At 47.5% G+C, this 18,684-nt stretch overlaps 9 protein-coding genes; 3 read left to right on the plus strand and 6 right to left on the minus strand.

Annotated features, from left to right (window-relative positions):
• Positions 1–46: 46 nt before the first annotated feature.
• On the plus strand, positions 47–3,356 carry FFUJ_14298 (related to ankyrin; the record flags this gene model as incomplete). XM_023578486.1 has 3 exons in its annotated part: positions 47–251; positions 338–884; positions 932–3,356. 3 exons carry the CDS (start codon positions 47–49, stop codon positions 3,354–3,356), a joined length of 3,177 nt encoding a protein of 1,058 aa, XP_023431287.1.
• A 1,093-nt stretch (positions 3,357–4,449) lies between these two features.
• On the minus strand, positions 4,450–5,504 carry FFUJ_14297 (uncharacterized protein; the record flags this gene model as incomplete). XM_023578487.1 has 2 exons in its annotated part: positions 4,450–5,285; positions 5,333–5,504. 2 exons carry the CDS (start codon positions 5,502–5,504, stop codon positions 4,450–4,452), a joined length of 1,008 nt encoding a protein of 335 aa, XP_023431288.1.
• Positions 5,505–6,326: 822 nt separating this feature from the next.
• FFUJ_14296 (uncharacterized protein) lies at positions 6,327–6,932 on the minus strand (the record flags this gene model as incomplete). The annotated part of the gene is made up of 1 exon (XM_023578488.1): positions 6,327–6,932. One exon carries the CDS (start codon positions 6,930–6,932, stop codon positions 6,327–6,329), a length of 606 nt encoding a protein of 201 aa, XP_023431289.1.
• A 461-nt stretch (positions 6,933–7,393) lies between these two features.
• On the plus strand, positions 7,394–11,350 carry FFUJ_14295 (related to ankyrin 3; the record flags this gene model as incomplete). XM_023578489.1 has 3 exons in its annotated part: positions 7,394–8,685; positions 8,741–9,056; positions 9,110–11,350. The coding sequence occupies 3 exons, from the start codon at positions 7,394–7,396 to the stop codon at positions 11,348–11,350; spliced, it is 3,849 nt and encodes a 1,282-aa protein (XP_023431290.1).
• Positions 11,351–11,407: 57 nt separating this feature from the next.
• FFUJ_14294 (uncharacterized protein) lies at positions 11,408–12,630 on the minus strand (the record flags this gene model as incomplete). XM_023578490.1 has 6 exons in its annotated part: positions 11,408–11,698; positions 11,748–11,762; positions 11,813–12,012; positions 12,096–12,365; positions 12,459–12,509; positions 12,567–12,630. The coding sequence occupies 6 exons, from the start codon at positions 12,628–12,630 to the stop codon at positions 11,408–11,410; spliced, it is 891 nt and encodes a 296-aa protein (XP_023431520.1).
• Positions 12,631–12,874: 244 nt separating this feature from the next.
• Positions 12,875–13,291, minus strand: FFUJ_14293 (uncharacterized protein; the record flags this gene model as incomplete). XM_023578491.1 has 3 exons in its annotated part: positions 12,875–13,066; positions 13,126–13,173; positions 13,226–13,291. 3 exons carry the CDS (start codon positions 13,289–13,291, stop codon positions 12,875–12,877), a joined length of 306 nt encoding a protein of 101 aa, XP_023431291.1.
• Positions 13,292–13,630: 339 nt separating this feature from the next.
• On the plus strand, positions 13,631–15,922 carry FFUJ_14292 (uncharacterized protein; the record flags this gene model as incomplete). Its single annotated transcript, XM_023578492.1, has 1 exon — positions 13,631–15,922. The coding sequence occupies one exon, from the start codon at positions 13,631–13,633 to the stop codon at positions 15,920–15,922; it is 2,292 nt and encodes a 763-aa protein (XP_023431292.1).
• A 37-nt stretch (positions 15,923–15,959) lies between these two features.
• On the minus strand, positions 15,960–16,684 carry FFUJ_14291 (uncharacterized protein; the record flags this gene model as incomplete). XM_023578493.1 has 4 exons in its annotated part: positions 15,960–15,971; positions 16,028–16,303; positions 16,364–16,406; positions 16,464–16,684. The coding sequence occupies 4 exons, from the start codon at positions 16,682–16,684 to the stop codon at positions 15,960–15,962; spliced, it is 552 nt and encodes a 183-aa protein (XP_023431480.1).
• Positions 16,685–17,726: 1,042 nt separating this feature from the next.
• On the minus strand, positions 17,727–18,431 carry FFUJ_14290 (uncharacterized protein; the record flags this gene model as incomplete). The annotated part of the gene is made up of 1 exon (XM_023578494.1): positions 17,727–18,431. The coding sequence occupies one exon, from the start codon at positions 18,429–18,431 to the stop codon at positions 17,727–17,729; it is 705 nt and encodes a 234-aa protein (XP_023431293.1).
• Positions 18,432–18,684: the final 253 nt, after the last annotated feature.

Consider the following 18,684-nt stretch of genomic DNA (forward strand, 5'->3'; position numbering starts at 1 on the left):
CTTCAAAAGCAACCGCATCGTTATCAAGCGAGCTCTCAAAGTAAGCATGAAAGGCTTTGGAACCAAACCACCACCGGGACGGGGGGCTGGATCTTCAGCACCGCAGAATTTCGAGCATGGAGTTCTGAAGACTCCTCCAAAAGGCATCTTGCAGTGCACGGAGCCAGTGAGTAACATCTATCGCTGCCACTACCTACTCTGTCCTCACAAAGTTGTGATCCCTCAGGAGGCTCCGGAAAGTCCATGCTCATGTAAGTGATGAACCACCTCGTATCTGCAGAAAGGAGACGCTAATATCTGTCTGGGTCAAGATCACACATTATACACAGTTTACAAGATAAAGTCAAGACCTATAAGGAAGGTCGAATGGCTTGTGTGTTTTTCTATTTCAGCCAGTGCGATCCCAATCAACCATCTGTGCCACAGCTTTGGGCTTCATTGCTAGAGCAGTTGATACAACAAGTCGGCACTTCTGACAACATAGCTCCGGAATTACATTCCAGATTCTGCCAGTCATGGCTCGGCGACTTTATTTATCCAACTGCCTATGCAAGTCTTTTTTACCAACAGGCTTCCATGTTCAAGACGGTCTATGTTGTTATTGACGCTTTGCACCTCTGCGATGAGTATTGTGACGGTGGAACTACTCAGACAATTTTGGAGACATTTTCCGAACTTCCTGAGAATGTGAGACTTCTCTTCACCTGCAATAATAGTCCCCAGGCAAAGGGTTTCGGCGCTCAGCAGAAGATTCAGGTCAAACCTAATCCAGCTGATGTCGAGGCTTATGTGAGGCGCCGTGTTAGCCTCAGTACCAAGTTGCAGCATCTCGAAATAGAGTCTCTATTGAATACCATTATAGACCACACCCAAGAAAGCGAAATGTCATACCCCTCAGTTCTAATCTCAAAACGATACTAATAGCTCTTAGGTTCATAGTTGCGAAAATGCATCTCGATCGTTTGGAAGCATGCCGTTCTCTGGCCAGTTCCAGAAACATGCCTAATCTCTCTCTTAATTTATCAGAAATCTTCGAGAATTCTTGTCAGCAGATCAAAAGATCGGCACCAGCCGATATTAGCTTGGCCAAACACGTTTTTACCTGGGTCGTTTATGCAAGAGATGATATAACCATGGATCACGTTCTACAAAGCTTTGCAATTTCCACGAGAATGGATAGGCAAGATCGGAAGCTTTATCTAAACTTGGAATATTTGCTCCGCGTCTGCGATAACCTAGTCACAATGGATGACGAGAAGAACACGTTGCGCCTAGTCCACGAATCTGTTCGAGAATGCATATTACGAAATGGCTTGCTTGCAGAGCAGCCAGATTCGGTCATAGCTCGCACTTGCCTGGAATGCCTTATGTCAGAGGATACTGACGATGTCAGTAACTGCCTGCTTTTCTATTCGGCCACGTTTTGGGCTTCACACCTTCAGTCCGTCATCATACAGGACTGCAAGGAACTAGAAGATCTGGCGATGACGTTTCTCTGCAGTGCAGCTCAACTAGAGAAAATGTCGAACACTATCAGAGAGAATGACCATGGACGAACTGTCGACGGTATGACAGGCCTACACGCTGCAGCATATTTTGACCTACCTCAGTTGGTGCATGGTCTGGTGAACAACGGCATTCCAGTCAACTCATCCGACTCAGGCGATGAAACAGCCCTTCATTGGGCTGTTTCTTATGGGAAACTTAATGTTGTAAAGCAACTTCTGAAAAAATCCCACGCCGACCCGAATGTTGGTGATAAAAGAAAGGAGACACCTTTGCACAAACTTAACATGGGCCCCCTCGGAACCCAATTCGAGATCGCCAAAGCGCTTATCAATGGAGGTGCTGAGGTGACTATCAAGAACAACCAAAACTTCTCCCCGGTTTCAACGGCCATTCAATTTGGGCCAACGTCCATTGCCAGTCTCTTCATCAGCAGTCAAAAAGACGTCAATACTGAGTTCGAACAGGGTTGGACTTTTCTAAGAGCCGTCTTTTATTATGGCCACGGAGTTGCTGAATCAGTGGATCAGGATAAGAAGAGTCCAGGGTCAATGGCAAGGCACCGCGCGGTCAAGAGGCACCTGGACTGTTTGGTTGATTTATTGCTTGACAAGGGCGTCAAGTTGGATCAGCCCACCACTAACGGCTGGCTACCCGTGATCCACGCTTCCCGAAATGGCAGTGTTTTGATGCTCCGAAAGCTCTTAGAATACCAGCCCAATTCAGACCTTGTGAATAAGACAAAGACAGCCAAAGGGAAGTCACCGCTTCGCTGCGCATTAAAGTACGAAAGATGGAGCACTGCCCAGATTCTTGTACATCATGGAGCAAACGTAAATGAGGTCAATAACGACGGCTGGAGCCCATTGATACACGTGACCAAGAGGAACCAGTACGAAATGGTTCAATTCTTGATCCAGAAAGGGGCTCTGGTAAATAGCACTGACAATCATGGCCTTTCTGCATTGTCGCATGCCGTCAACAACGGAAACAAAGACATAACATGGCTCTTAATCATGAACGGAGCCCTTGTCAACATTCCAGCACGGAATTCTCTATCGAACATTGAGAAGGCTCTGCAGGACCAAGACCTATCTATTGCTTGGCTTTTGTGCGTGCACCACGCCGACCTGGAACAAACTGACGATCAAGGCATGACCCTCCTACATCGAGCTTCTCGTGAGGGCAACTTACGAAATGTGACTTTTCTCCTGGACAGAGGAATGACAATCGGGACTGCAGACCACGAAGGCTTGACTCCACTACATCACGCTGTCCTGAGACAGTCAAGGGAGGTTGTTGAACTGATTGCTTCCAGGAATACAGGGTCAAGATTTCTTGACAGACCTGACAAAAATGGATGTACTGCTCTCATTCTGGCCACGCGAAAAGTCAACATCGCTCTAGTTCAGATACTCTTGCGACACGGAAGTTCTTGTGAAATCAAGGATCGGAAGGGCATGACAGCTATTCATCACGCTGCAAGCTTAGGTTTCAGAGAGGCGCTACAGATCCTTCTGCCGAAAGTAAAAGACATCAACTTAGCAGACAAAATGGGCAACACCGCCATCCATCACGGAGTGCTAGGTGGTAAAGCCAATATAGTTCGTTTTCTTGCAGAGAGGAAGGCAGATTTAGAAGTCCTGAACGTCGAGGGGTGTTCTGCTTTGATCTTGGCCGTTCTGAAAGACAACCCAGAGACTGTACGAGAGCTTGTCAGAGTAGGAGCTAATATCTATACAGAAGGCAGGAATGGATGTTCGGCAATGGATTTTGCTGAGCACCAAGGGAATTACAAGTCGAGGCGTGTTCTTATAGAAGCAATACAACCAAGTCAACTGTCTGAGTAGATAGATACAGTCTCGTTGAAATAAAGATGTATTTACTTATTGTACTTACTGATGTTTTTTTTAAGCTTATATTTATTCCTTTTTATTATATATGAATTCCAAAATTCTCTATTATAATCTATTTTAAAGCTCTATATGCATTATTCTAGGAGTTCATGGCCTCTAAGGGGGTCTTGCTAGCACTGGGGCAACCCGTTTCATTCATCGCGGTATGTAAGTCTAGCAGCCCTGACTGGCTGGACTATCCCTAAATCCGCAACTGCAAGGGAGTTTTCTGGGCAGTTACATATGTGAATAGGATTTGAGGACTCCGATTTCGCAAGACGCTGGCGCTGATCATATACCTATACCTGTATTTAAACTACAACGGTTCCTTCATTTTGATACATCTGTTGAGATATCATAGGGCTCGGCCATCAATCAATAAACACTTCGCAATCAGTGTCTGCATGTCTGAGAGTAGTCAGATGATAGACACAATGCACGCATCACAAATACACGTAAGCTGACCGCTACACAAGCACATTTGTACAACCAAGCCTACCAAGCCAACCGCCCAATCATGTCTTCTATCTTGTGTATGATGTGATATTTAGCCACAGCCAGCCCATTTTCATGCGTGTTGTAGGCGGCCCAATGGTGAGATACCTTTTTGTTCAGCTGACTCACAGCCTGCATATGCCTTCTGCAATAAACTTGTTGAATCACACTTATCTACCTCGCCGTTTGCCCGAGCCTGATTTTCCAAATGATCTTCAGCTCGGTCGCATTCTCTTATCACAGTCAGGGATACATAGCTTTTAGTCTCTCACTACTCCCCCTTCCCTTCTAGACTACCTGTCCCAGCTTGCCCAGCTATAAGATAAAGAAGGGTGCGCAATCCACTTGGCATTATAATTGACCATAGTGGCTGCGCTATGTAAACTTGGCTGATATGCATTCGCTTCTGGATCGCTTCAGACAGCCATTTCTCTGGTGGCTTCCTCACTTGAGCTGCGTTGCGATACATTCGTTCTACATTCTGTTGTTCGAAACCTTGTTCATAACATAGAAGCTTCTCTCTTCATTTCTTGGGCTTTTCGCAAGCCCCTGCTCACCCATAAATTTTGACTCCGGCATACTGGTCGCCGCTCCCTGTATTGTTGTATTGCATTGCGCCCCCAAAGGCATTGAATTGGTGTCCATACCCACCATACATCAAGCCCCTCGGTGGTCGGGACTCTGCATTGTCTCGAGAAACATGCAGCTTTGAGGTCAGCGCTTCGAAAAATCTCTTTGCATTTTCGTTGAGCTTTTCCAGCTCCATCCTCGATGATATATCATTAACCTTTTTCAGATCTCTGTCAAAAGTGCTCTCTAGCTCCTTAAGTTCAGAGACCATCCCATTCCAGGTATTGTTGTGGATTACGTCGTCCTTCCATTTTGCCAGCCGTGTTTTGTATAAGTGAATGACAAGTTTGATTTGGAATTCAAGAATGTGCTGGTATAAGTCAAGGAGGTCGTTCTCCAACTCCTGTCTCAATTTAACAGCCTTATCCAGACTGGCCGGCCACAAATGATATTCGAGCTCGACATAAAAGCGCATGCGGGCTGTGACGTATACAAAACCGTCCTGTTGAGCGGTCTCTGCAGTTGAAGGATTTATAAGAATAGGGAGGACTGTGCAAATCCCAGCCCAAGCTAAAGAGGCTTCGGGTGAAGATTTAACTGCTTCATCAACAAGAATCTTCACACTCTTCATAAACTCAGCTGCTTGAGCGGCCTGTTCTCGAGGTATGAATGTCTTGCCAAAGATCTTAAAAGTTGTTTTCCCTTCCTCTGCTCGCTTTAGTCCATTCTTAATGATAAATTCTAGCTGCTCTTGCCGGTGTCTGTGATCTGTGCTATCAATGCAACTCTCAGACTCGGTTATGTTCATAGAAGGCGCATCTGAGTCACTCTTAGCCTTAAGTATAATACGTTGAGATAAACCCTACCACTCTGAGGTTGAAGTTCTTTCGACAGGAGCGCCTCATACTCCTTTATCAGCCCTTCATCCCTCTCTCTTAGGCTATCATACGAACGATCCCACAATGACCTATCATTCTCCGAGATTGGCGGCAGCGGCTGGGCAGTGAATTCTTCGGTGTCGAGTGCTGGCTCTGGCATTGGCACAGACAATGGGGGGTTGTCAGGCGTACCTAAAGGCTCTGGTGCGCGCGCGCCATCTAATGTTGAAGGTTCCGAGGACAGGGTTCTTTTGCCATGGTGCTGCGACTGTCTCGGACTTGCTCTGTCCTTACCGGTACATACGGACTTTACCAGTACTAAAAAACGCTTCATAGTATTTTTAAATGCTTTATAAATAGAAAAAGACTTGATTGATCATGGACAGAACATTGCACAGTCTGGTACTTCAAACGTGGCTTTTTAAGCTTGCAGATGGTGAGTGTCTTCCGAAAAGTGTTTACGCGGCCTCTTTCCTCTCTCCACCTGCACATCAAACAAATCCGTGGTTGTTGAAATGGAGAACCGACCTCTCTGAGTCCGAGTGGAAGCAGCGCAATCTGCAGGGCGCCTAATCGGGCACAGAGGCGCGTTGTTCCAATCAAACAGAGCCGGATGTGCTCCCCCAACCAACTGCATCCGCCCCTGCACAGACAAACATGCAGACTGCGCCCACTCGACAGAGGCTGGGGGCAGGGGGGGTAGGAGGCCTCATTTTTGCCCCGCAACAAACCCTTCGTATGCGCAGACGGTTGCCTACCCCTTCGGGACCCATGAATCTTTTCGATCACCCAGGAGCTGAAGACACGGGGGAAAGTGAATCTTCTCGTGGGAAAAACCCACGACCAATTGTACAATATTCAAGATAATGAAAGTATAGAGTAATTGACATGACGCGAGGAAGTCCTGGAAAGATGCCATAGTCCTCTTAAGCCCCAATCACTCCTCAGCTAAAAGAAAACCTATCTGAAAGTCAGTAAGATATCAACCAGATTTCTCGCCAACTGTTCCGTTGTTCTGGGCTCCGGTACCAGTGTTGTTATACTGCGTCGCGAGATCCTTTGCGTTGTACTGACCACCAAAAATGGTGCCACCTTTCTCCTCTTTCTGCGACAGAGCTTCCAATTCCTCCTCAAGTCTTTCAATATGCCATTCAAAATCTGCCAGCTCTAGTTTGACACAGTCCTTGATGCCGACTTGCTGGGCTAGATCACATACAAGCTGCATTATTTCCTTCACTAAGACTTCCACTCTTTCTTCCGGGCCCTGATGTGCGAGATAGGTATAGTATTCTTTCAGTCTGGCGTCGGCCGGTGCACGAGCGACATGACCAAAGGCCCTTGATGTCTTATCAACTGTGTCTTTACAGCTTCTGAGAGACTTCATTCCGTTTGTTGTGTCTCCACTCTGGTTTTCGGGTTTGCTAAGGAGAGATTTTATTTTCTCAAGGATGGCCTCGACTTCGTTAAGTCTCTGGCCTGCTCGATGAAAGGAAAACTTAAATCGGTTGTCATCTGAAAGATTTTTATATGCTGCTTGAGCAGGCTCAAGAGCCTGAGTTATCTTGTCGATCCAGGGAATTAAGTCCATTTTGAGGAGAAGGTTATAGGTAAAAAGAGAGGAAAGAGAAAGAGGAAAAAAAGTACTTAGATATAGATATTAAGAAATAAATATAAACTATAAAAAATATAAAAAATAAAATTATAGTATTACATAATAAATAATTCTTATTATAAATATATTTTATTATATCTAATATAAGTAAAGTATTAAAAATAAATAATTTTATTAGTATAATTATATAGTTAATTTAAATTTACTTTAGTATTTAAAAGCTTTTAAAATAAAATTTACTTATTAACTTATTTAATTAGTTTTTTAAAAGCTTTATAAACTTTACTTAAATTAAATAGCTTTAGCTTAATATAGAGCTCATGCTACTGCCTGCAACTTAGTGCTTACTTTTATCATTCATCACACAATTCACAACGGACATCAGTACACTTCTCACATAGCACTGTCATCTTAAAACTGAAAAAGGTAGTCAAGAGATGCAATCAAACACAGCTAGTGGAGTCTGGGACTCTCGGTTCGCTAATACATCAGATGCAGCTGTCACGTGCACACCAGCATCTGTCTCGACTGGAGATTCCGAGACAGACAACATCTTGCAAGACATTCTGATGATAGTTCGCAATGAACTACCCAACATTCAGCCAGAGTTCCTTAAATTCGATAGTCGCCTGGGTGCAGGAACCAGCTTTGAGGTTAACAAGGAGCTCTTTGGATTGACTGGCGAGGCGCCCTACTTCGTTGCCGTCAAACGCCTCTCGATGGACCGCTTGACAGGCAGGACCAAACAGACCGACAAACGAGTTCAACAATCTTTGAAGCGTCTGATAAATGTCAAGCATGAAGTTCGGGTATTTGCGCACCCCAAATTGCGATCCCACAGCTGCCTCATCACAGCCATCGCTTGGGGCTGGGAACCAGACCTAACTTTTGGGAACCGACCTTACCTAGTCATGCCTTACTCGCCACATGGCACTCTCGCCAGCTTCTCCCAGAAGAGGGGCCTGAACCTCATCGACAGGCGTTTCCTGGCCCTGGATGTTGCCATGGGCATCCGTGCACTGCACGATTGCGACATTGTACATGGAGACGTCAAGCCTGACAACGTGCTAGTCTATGGCTACTTGACCCGTGACAAAGATGAAGATCGCCATTATATAGCCAAGTTGGCCGACTTTGGATGTGCTCTGTTCAAACAAGACTTTGAGCAACAACACCAATACTACCTCGGCACACCCAGATATAACGCTCCTGAGATTTGCGGCTGGATTAAAGACACAGACGAGGAGCCTTTCTGTGACAATATCCCTATTTTTACAAGGTATAAAGCTGCCGACTGCTTTTCCTTCGGTCTTGTTCTTTGGGAAACTATCACGCACGCCAAGTCATTCATTGAACCAGCCTGGCTCAAGCCTGGAGAAACTGCTTTGAGCTTCCTAGAACGCTCATTCCATACCAAGGAAAATGCCCTTTTGGAGCTTGCAATTGAATTTTTGCGTTCCAAACAAAGAGGTCTAGATACGACTGAAAACAAAGACCAAAAGTCGTCTGCTGGCGAGCATCTATACCCATCAAATCCGACCACCGCAGAGCTAAACAGGTACTTTGGTGAATGGACTCAACTTCGCCAGGGCCTAGATGCCATAGGTGCGCCGCCAGATTCACAGTCTTTCCAGGTTTTTGAAGCAACGGTCTCCTTGTGCTTGCAGGATAGGATGTCGCGGCGGGGTGATATCTATCAAATTGTCGAGGCACTCTCTGACGGTGTCGAGTAAGTAAGCCTCGCATCTCTCTTCTTAGCCAGAGCTAAAGTGATCTTTTACCAGTGGCAATATACCTGAGAATACAAAGACGGAGAAGATACTGCCTCTAGAAATAAAGATCAATGGGGAAAGTCCTTATTTGGAAGACCGATATGAAAAACTGCTGGCCCCGACTATGTTGATGAGCCCGATCACCCGAGCGGTATTCCTAGATAAGGGAAGTCATAGTTGCAGCAGCTCTAAGAATCTACAGGCCGTTCCTAGAGACCAGCCAGCCGATCCGTCTCGTCAACTGATTAGAGTCACGGCTCGAAAAAGATGCGAAACTCTAATTTTGACGCCTCAAGCATACCAATACAAGTCAGAAGACATGTTTAAGGTCATTAAAGAAGTTTGGGAATTATAGAAACCACGCTAATGAAGTCATCGCAGGCTATTTCACAGAGACAGCCTCCCTGGTACAATCAGTGTGAAGCAGCTAAACTCATCCAAAAAGCCATCATGATAGAAGACGACCCAGAAATAAGGTCTCGAGCCCATCTACAAATGGCCATGATGTTTCAAGCTGGCTACGGAGTTGCTCCAGATAGCTTGGAAGCTCTGAGTCATCTACAGGCAGCATCCAAAAACAACAAGGTCGCCCTGGCTATTTTAAATCCAGTTTATGCCGCCTTAAAACCTGGCCAGCAGGATGCAGATGCCTCACAAGTACCTATCATGCATAGAAACCTCGACGTATTTCATGACGGCGTTGCTTGGAGAGAAGATAGCGGTAAAGAAGCAGACCAATTTATCAATCTCGGTCCCATCAGCGTGGAATCGTTCAAAAAGTTCGAGATTCTAGTCATGAAAGGCCGGTTTCAATATCATGAGCTATGCGAAGCTCTGACAGCTGCATGTAGAGACGGGAATCTCAACGCTGCGATCCTACTTGCGCGACAATGCGACGACCTTTCTCATATGGATCCACATATGCCGAATGCCTTGCACTGGTTGGTTCTTTTCAGTCAAACAGAAGCTCTAAATCTACTTAAGATCATGGTCTCGGGTTCAGAGCAAACAGTTAAGGAGGAACGTATGAAAGCTGTACGATCTCTCCTTGCTGCTGTGCATGGGCAATTGAAAGTTCTCCTTCCCCACAGATGTATGGAACTGCAAGGGACTCCACTCCATTGGGCAGTCATCGCAGGATACACAAAGCTTGTTGAAGAATATCTAAATCTGGGAGCTGATGTCAATAAAAGGGATGAGTGGCGGAAAACCACCCATGAGGACGGCTACACAGAACATACTCCGAGCCTGAGCCCCCTTGATCTCGCTGTGGCAGGCCACTACCCCGACATAGTAAAGCTTCTTATCAGCCATGGCAGCGAAACTCATGGGGGAGATTGGCATTGGACGCATTCACCTTTTCACATGATTGGATACAATATGCTTCCTTTTGGGCGGTATGTGGCACACGGTCAGTCTCACCGGGCTGCTCTCCGCGAAACAATCCAGATCCTGTTGCAAACAGGACTGGATATCAACGATTTAGACAATCTCAAACAAACACCACTGTTTTCAGCAGCCAAGAGCATGGACCTGGAGGAATATGTCCTCGAGGAACTGATTGCAGCAGGAGCCTTGCCTGGAGAAGAATGCGAAAAGAACCATGGCAATGCAGTCGTCTGGGCTATCATGGACAGCGCTCATCGTCGTCTATCATGGAGAAAGATACCACTTCTTCTGCCACTGGTGTCCGATATCAATGCGTGCACGGCTGGTGATAGTGGCCTCAATGCACTACACTACTGCGCTGTTTTGGATGCCGTTCCTGCAGCCCAAATCCTGCTTCAGCTACCAGGGATTGACGTGGAGGCAGAAAGCACTTTGGGAGCTACTGCTGTGCACTTGGCGACTCAGAGAGGGTCACTAGGTGTTTTGGACCTCTTAATCAAGGGTGGCGCCAATCTTCACCGGCGAGAACCTTTTGAGGCAGCGATCTCAGGGGGACAGATTGATGCCCTCCGGATGCTACTTGACGCCGGGTCAAAAACCTGGTGGAAAAGTCGCTCAGGGCAATCTAGGACCATCCTTGGGTATGCAGTGAGAATGCGCTCCCAAAGACCATCCTACGTCAGAGCATGTCTTTCCAAATGCCCACAATTACGCGGCAAGGAAGTCATCAACAAGGGTGACGATAGTGGATGGACGGCACTCCACTTCTGTGCATACTATGGGGACCTAGATGGTATCCAAGCACTCGTAGACTACGATGCAGACGTCGATGTGGTTAATGCGATGAGACAGACACCTCTCCAACTTGCTGTGAAAACTTACGAGGACTTGACAGTATACTTGAACGGAGTACCGCACTTTACAGACCATCCGCGTATATTCCAAGACATAGATGGCCTTGAAAGATGGAGTCAGGGTTATATTAAGCAGGCACAACGTATCGAGATCTCTTTCAAGGATTCCTTGTTCGAAATCATTAGAGTGCTTCAGCAAGCTGAACGAGAGAAGCACCCTGGCAGAGCAGTGAAGGAGGTGACCAGAGGTCTAGGAAAGGTTCAGACCGAGGTGATAACGACGCAGAAGGAGGTTAGAAATCATCACCGTTCTCTAGCGTTTACGAAGGCTCGACTGGAACGCTACCCCGAGAACTGTAGTATTTTTGAGGATGAATAGGATCAGTCTGGCAATTCTTTTATCTCCTTTATGGTTAACTACCGCATAAAATTGAATCTATGGCAAGCTGCCCACAAATACGACCATCACCGCACAATATGCCGCCGTTGCCGAGAATATTTCGTAGTTTCTAGACGACGTCAGCCAGCAGAGTGCTGACGAGAAGATGCAAGTGAAGGCCGCAATAATACAGAGCCGCATCGGGACAGGATGTACTGAGTACAAAACTCCGATCGGCACGACCAAAGTTGTAACAGCCAGTACGGTGGTCAGGGCACGTGAGACAGCTACCAGTCTCGAGGCTTTGATGAGCTTGACTTTCGGATCGTCCGATCTCGCAGATGTATCCTAGTAACAGGTAAGTATTGCTTTAGTCATCGTCTGATCTACAGCTCACAAGAAGGGAGAAGAACTAATGGCTTTTCAGCATCCTGACGAACTAATTTCAGATGGGCTACCTACCTCATATATCCCGCGTAAACTAGGCCAGCTAGAATAACTTGTGAGTAGATTTTCAAGCCCACCCTTTTCTACCGTATGCCTTGCCCGTTTCAGATCGCTCCAATCATTGAGAAAAGTGGTCTCCGAGTAGACAACTGGCCTCTTACCATCAACCCAGTTTCTGACACTCTTGATCTGCGACTCTTCTGGCTCAGGACGTTCTAGATGGGCCAGTAAGGATTCAAGAAGTCTATCTTATGAATAGCTTAGTATCAAAATCCATAGTCCATAGCTTTTGACTTACTGAAATCATTCAGTTTACCTTCAATCTCACTGAGCAGCGCGCGGCGTTCTGTATCTCCGCTGCTGTGCCTATTCGTAAGTAGGCGATACGAATCAACTTTGCTATCTTTTTGATCGAGTTGATCAAGTCGTTGCTCTAGCTCTGCTAGCTCATCTTGCTTATGAAGCAGTACACGGGCGTGAAGCCGCGTGAAGGATCGGAACATGGTAAATTCCCTATCGCCACTGAGAAATGCAGATAGGGAAGGATAGCCTCGTGGGAATTCATCAACTAAACAAAGGGTATTACTTAGAAATCATGGAACGAACAGCATAGATTATTTGACCATGTTGATGGATCGGACCGGGGTCCCCGAATACATACTCTTTGGGGGGTTGTCTTGGAAAGATGGGCTGGACATAAAAGGTACAGAAACTAGGCATCATCAGCTGCAAAGTCTGCATATGCACTTTGGTAGAGTCCTGGTCTTACTGTCTTGCCTCCTTGCGAACTGCGGAGCCCTGGGCGCGGGTGCTGTTCCGTTGTGCGTCGCCATTGTTCTATCGTAGTATTGGTAAATGTCACAATTTAACTAATGGCTAAAGTGGAAATGCCCCAGAGAGAAGTGGTATTGATCGATTACTTTTATCCCATTTCCGTGTCGGCGTTGCCTAACTTTGTGAATCCTGCGTCTTTCAACCAAGTTCGCTTCTGTTCCTCCAATTGGGGGATGCATGGATACTGCGGCACCACTGCGCCCCCTCAGGCTGCCTCACAAGCGACGAATGAAGGCCCATTGCTCAGACTAACACCCGGAGATCAACTTCCGCCACCGCTGTTAGGTGCATCTGGCCGGTGTCCTGCCTTTTGAGCCCATACGTCCTATTCTCGAAGTTGGTCGAGATAATTATGTACGGGCCAGTTGGCTGTGCTTGACCAGGGACGGCGACGTAAACAACTTCGTTAATTTCGTAGAGAGGTTGGCGAGGCCACTAAAGTAAATCAATTCAGTATTTGCCAGGTCAAGGGAGGTTACTCCGCTGGTACTAACATCGGGTTTGTTCGCATACTCTTCTACGCGGGAGCGATAGTTTTGGGGCTGAGGGAGCAGTGAGTAGCTGAAAGTGACAGACAGAGAAGCCTCTAGTTACCTCTTCATCACTCGAAGAATCATAATCGGGATTAGTCCGTCGACGATCATTTTCAGGGTCAGACATGATTTTCGTTTTGAGGCCAATGTGATAGATTGATGTAGTGTCTCAAATGAATATTGATTTGAACTGAGGGGCACAGCCTTTGACGGACAGAGCTGACCTATATACTCGCAAGACTATGGACTACAGGGTGGCAGAGCCTGATCGAAGCACCAAGCCAAGGCGACAGCATATGCAGCTCGTCTTACGTGTCGGCTATTGTTACACAGCATGAAAAATAAGTTTTTCCGTCCACAAATGTTCTCAGCTTACTGATCTGATCAAAATTCTCTTATCTTCAATCAATTTATCGGGCCCCTTTGTTGGAGTTGTATTTATTCTAACCGAATGGCATGAATTGCAATGGCTGACCACGACATCATCCACTCCTTCAAATCTACCATCGCGTCGAATCTACAAGGCTCTTATGCTCAAGTACATGTACTACTTATAGCCTGGGAGACACATGACCTTGGCGACGTTGACGGCGAGATACGAGATCTGCGCGCGATATTCGAGCAAGACTACCGCTACAGTAGCGTTGTCTTCTTCCAGATCCCAATCAGAGGTCCATCTCGTGCGAGGCTTAACAGAGAAATCTCATCCTTTGTTGAAGAGCAGTCCTTCCCGCAAGAGTCCCTCATAATCATTTACTACGCTGGCCATTGTAGTCCCAATGCGCAGGGACAAGCTGAGTGGGCGGCCTTTGAGCGGGGTGGACCAACAGTATCTTGGCATGTGACCCAACAATTGCTTTTCTCGGCTCCTGGCGATGTACTTCTAATTCTCGACTGCTGCCATGCCTCTCTTATCTCGCGTGGCTCTAAAGATGGAGACGGCCGGTTTGAATTGATCGCCGCCTCGGCTAAGGGGGCTAAGACGCCTATTCCCGGACGTAGGTCCTTTACGAGAGCCTTGATTAGGCTGCTGAGGGAGAATTCCAGTACTGGAATCTCATCAGAGAGCCTGGTTTCAGAATTGAGAGAAGATCCGAAAGTTACAGGTAAGACTAGGAATCTGTTGATGGGCTCACAAGCAAGTATTTACATCCAAGTAGAAACCCCGGTATTTCATGATTTTGTGAGGAAATCACCAACCAAAATCTTTCTCCAGCCTCTCCAGCCGACAGCTGCGACAGAAGGTTTTATTAAAAAGCCATCTGGCTACCTCGTTTTCCGAGCATCACTCTCGGATGACGTGACGGGCCTGCAAATTGCAACATGGCTCAAGACAGCCCCTCCCAAAAACGTCACGGCGGTCAGTATCGAAGCAATAGTCAGTCGCGCGCGTCATATACAGGATGCTCTCAAAGATGGAGCTTTTCCCCAGGGTTCTATTTTCGAGCAATTGTCTAAGCCTGCTAGAGACGAGATCCTCAAAGGAATCCGTAGGCTGAACACGATCATGGCCACCACCGCGGAATATGCAAAAGACGACACGATAAGGAACGAAGGCCAAGTCATTCAACAGTCATTGGTTGATATTCATGATAGAGTTTCAACATTGAGCACTGCTATTGAGACACCCTTACTACTAGACACTGGTAGTAGCAGAAGTCCGGGATCGACACAAGAGACCCCAGGAGTTGGACTCATGGCTGCTGTGGACGTGGATGCTACTCTTCATTTACGCGATGCCATCATGAGCCAAGACCCGTCTTCCTATATTCGTGAGATAAGCCGCGACAAGATCTTTGAATCTCTTAAAAGAAGCAGCTCTACGGACATGCTATCCAGCCGTTTCAAACTGGGGAGCGTAGACGGCCGATTTGTTATCATGGAGACCTTCAAGTACAGGGAATCCGAAGACAACAGCGGTGAACCGCAGCCTCAAACCCTAACCCAAGTCCGCAGGATTACGGGCTTGCTATGCCACCCAAAGCGGAAAGGCTTTCAAATCCTACCATGCGCGGGTTTCTTCCGTGACAGGCTCCGTAAAGAGCTGGGCATAGTATTCTGGTCCCCACCCCTGTTTGGGGCCGGAAGCAAAGTCGCGACTCTCCTCCAGTTGTACAAGATGCATCGACTTGTTCCTCTTGGTCAACGGATCCATCTCGCTTGGGCCGTAGCTACAGCCGTTGAGAACTTCCATCGCGTCGGCTGGGTACATAAGGGAATCCGAAGCGACAATATTGCTTTCACAGAAGTAGTCCCGAGCCCGGAATCCGATCTGAATGAAGACGATGCAGATTCGCCAGTTACCTACCGGTTCGACTTTAGCAAGCCCCTGCTCTTTGGGTTCGAGTACTCTCGTGCCGACGACGATGCAACATACCTGGAAGAAGATTACTCGCTCAACAATAACCTCTATCGACACCCTGATCGATGGGGCCGCCCAAGAACACGATTCGAGAAGGGCCATGATGTGTACTCGCTTGGCGTGGTGCTGTTGGAAATCGCCCAGTGGAAAGAAGCTAGCTCTATCCTCAAGTCCCTGTTAGATACTAAGCCCCTGGTTCCTTCGGATGTTGCCAAAGCTCTGATTGGAAAATGCGGTAAGTCTCTTTCGCATCAGGTTGGCCGTGTCTTTGCACAATGTATCGTTACTTGCTTGGACTTTCCTATGCGAACCAAATCCATGAGCGAGTACGAGATGCAGAGATACTTCCAACAAAATGTTACAGAGCTAATAGGAAGGGCCGTATCGAGAGTTTAGATTTTAGAAACCTGGCTAGCCAAGTACAATTCATATCTTAGGATAATCTCTAGGTTGCTGTTAGACACATGTTTCATAGAGTCACCATTCAGAATCTTAACTCACGTAACTGCTAGAGCTGTCATCGTCGTGATAAACGCGCTTCAAATGGTCCTGCAGATCCCACTTATGAGAATGTCCATTTCCAGGAACCGCACGGTCACATCCATCATAGGTACAAAGGCAAGGTTTATCTGCATGGTCATCGAGACATGATGGCGACTTGGTCTCCCGCCTGGCTCTCTTGCGCACCCACTCATACTCAGGCTCATCATCCCTCAGTTCTGACGTCCCCTCACGTACAATCTTGCCCCGTTTCTCGCGGATGAGTTTAGTGTGCTCCTAGGCAACTGTGAGGGCGATGAGTATTTCGCCCGTATGTGTTTTTTTGGTGTTCTTTACCTTTGTGGCCTTGAGGCTGAAGCCTCTTTTTGACCCCTCAACCCTATCACAGAGTTTAGTGTGCTCCCACAGGCGATCTTATTCCCACTCAGGCACCTACCGCTTAACCAAGACGTAATCAGGGTCCACATCGAAGTCGAAGTCAAGGAACTCCTGCAATGTCTTGAGAGATAGATTCTTGCGAGATATGCGTGTGTAGACAGGTCGGCTATCCTGGATAGCTTCGCCGGCGGGATCAAAAAGATGCTGCCCTTGCTCTTTGAACCCAACCGGGGCCTGCTCAGACTTCCTCACAGACCCCTCAAGCTTTGGCCAAGGCATCCTCAATAACTTCGTCTGTGTCGGACAGCTCGACTACAGGCTGGCCAGAAGAGGAGGCGGCTGGTAGCATGGGAGTGCCGCTATCTGGCACCTCGTCAGCGGCCTACAAGATCTTGTCCGAAATTCATAGCAGATAGACCGCTTATTTTCGATTGGTCGCTTACTTCCGATTGGCCATCTACCTCGTCTGTTCCTGGTTACTCATGAGTTCTAAGAGAAGCCTCAAAACTGCCCTTGTCGACTGAAATAGCTTCTAACTTTGATGCTTCATTGTTCTGCTCGCCACTGTCGGCGTCATCCTCCAGCTGCTCATCTCTGATGCTAGGAAAAGCAAACAGAGCCAACTGTTCAAGATGCCGCCCAACATGCTTGATGTATGACTTTCAGCCCGAAATAGCTCGCCTACAAAGAGGGCATTCTTGAGTGACATCACTGAGACAGATACCTCGCCGCGAGCCACGACTGTGCTGAGATGCTCGTCGCTCGCGTTTAGCAAGTGCTAATGGCGAATGTGGTCACTGAGTTTAACCCCAGACGGGAACGTGCTACCACAGTTAAATGGACAAGACCATGTGCGCCAGTGATACTGAGAAACTTGGACTTGCCACCGATGTCGTCGATCAAAGTCCGTGTTTGATTCGGTACATCTTGAGAAGAGACAGGTATACGGGCGGAGGTCTCCAAAGACGTGACGCCTGTGAGCAGTGTTAGGGATAAGCAGACGGACAACAAAATATCACCTACTTCCAAGCCCCTCGGGTACTTGCTGATATCATCCTGTAACAGAATGGACATTCAAAGATCCCCCTGTCTGCCTCAGGTGGTCGTGGGGGAACCTTCAGTGGAGGAGCCGGCTTCATCTCTCCATTTTCCATCCTTCAATAGCCACATCAGATCAATTGTCCTCCTCAATCACACCAGATCCCTTGAGGTGTTCTGGAAGCGAGGACACCACGGTGTTGGGCACGACCTCCGTACAACTTGTATTCTTCTGAGTCATTTGATCCAGGCCTGCCGCTAACTTGGCATGGTGTGCTTCTTGTTACTTGAAGAACTGGCGTCGGCGGGTGATGAACTTGCCGAGGACACCGGGAAGATCCTGGCTGATCTTTGGGAACTTATCTTGGACGTAGCGGACGTCATGTGCCTCGTAGAAGGATATGTCCTCGTCGGGGCCAGCACCGTGTTTTCGGAATCTCTCATGTGGTGCTGGGTTGGCGATGGCAAGAGAGAGACGCAAAAGAGAGTTGATGGCCTCAGCAATGTCGGTGCAGAACGTTGATAATCTTGTGTTTGGTGAGATGTTCTCATCATCGTCAAGGTCCGAGTCGGTGAAGCCGTCCTTGCTGTCTGGATCCCAACGGTCGGAAAGAGAGTCGGGCTTATCCTCAATGTTTCCATTGCACTTTGGGGACTCTTTTTGCGGAATAAGGACTCTTGCATCGTCTAGGGACTCTGATATGTCGCACAGAAGATAGAGGACCTGCTTTTGTATATGGGGTGCCTCTCTCAACCGATGATCGAGCGATACCGGGCCACTCTGATGAGCTGCTAAGTTCCCGGCCCACATCTTGAAGCGAATATTCTGATTATCGAAGGTTAGTGACAGCTTGGGCAGGCCGTTGGACTCGGCCTCATCATCCAGAGAATCGATTTCATGATTGAACAATGCTGCAACCATCCGGAAGGACTTGAGCACATTTCGGACATTGTGCGCAATTGGCATTCGATCCTGGTTGTTCTCCATGGTGCTGAATGGACATGGGCAAGGATGTTTCCTGGAGACCGACTGTTCCTAGATCAGTGCTGTTGCGATCGGCCATCGAGTGCGTAACAAAGACTCAATATGAGGTCAGGACCAACAAGTTCAGTTGGGAGCTCATCAGGCCGGACTCGCGTGCATTGGCATTCTCAGCGTTGTGCGGGGTTGCTTGAAAGCGGCTCTATCATCGGAATTGTCATGGGCATTTGCAGGCCGTGAGATGGCCGCTCCGTCACCC

This window comes from Fusarium fujikuroi, chromosome FFUJ_chr05 (assembly GCF_900079805.1).
Source record: "Fusarium fujikuroi IMI 58289 draft genome, chromosome FFUJ_chr05".
NCBI lineage: Eukaryota > Fungi > Ascomycota > Sordariomycetes > Hypocreales > Nectriaceae > Fusarium > Fusarium fujikuroi.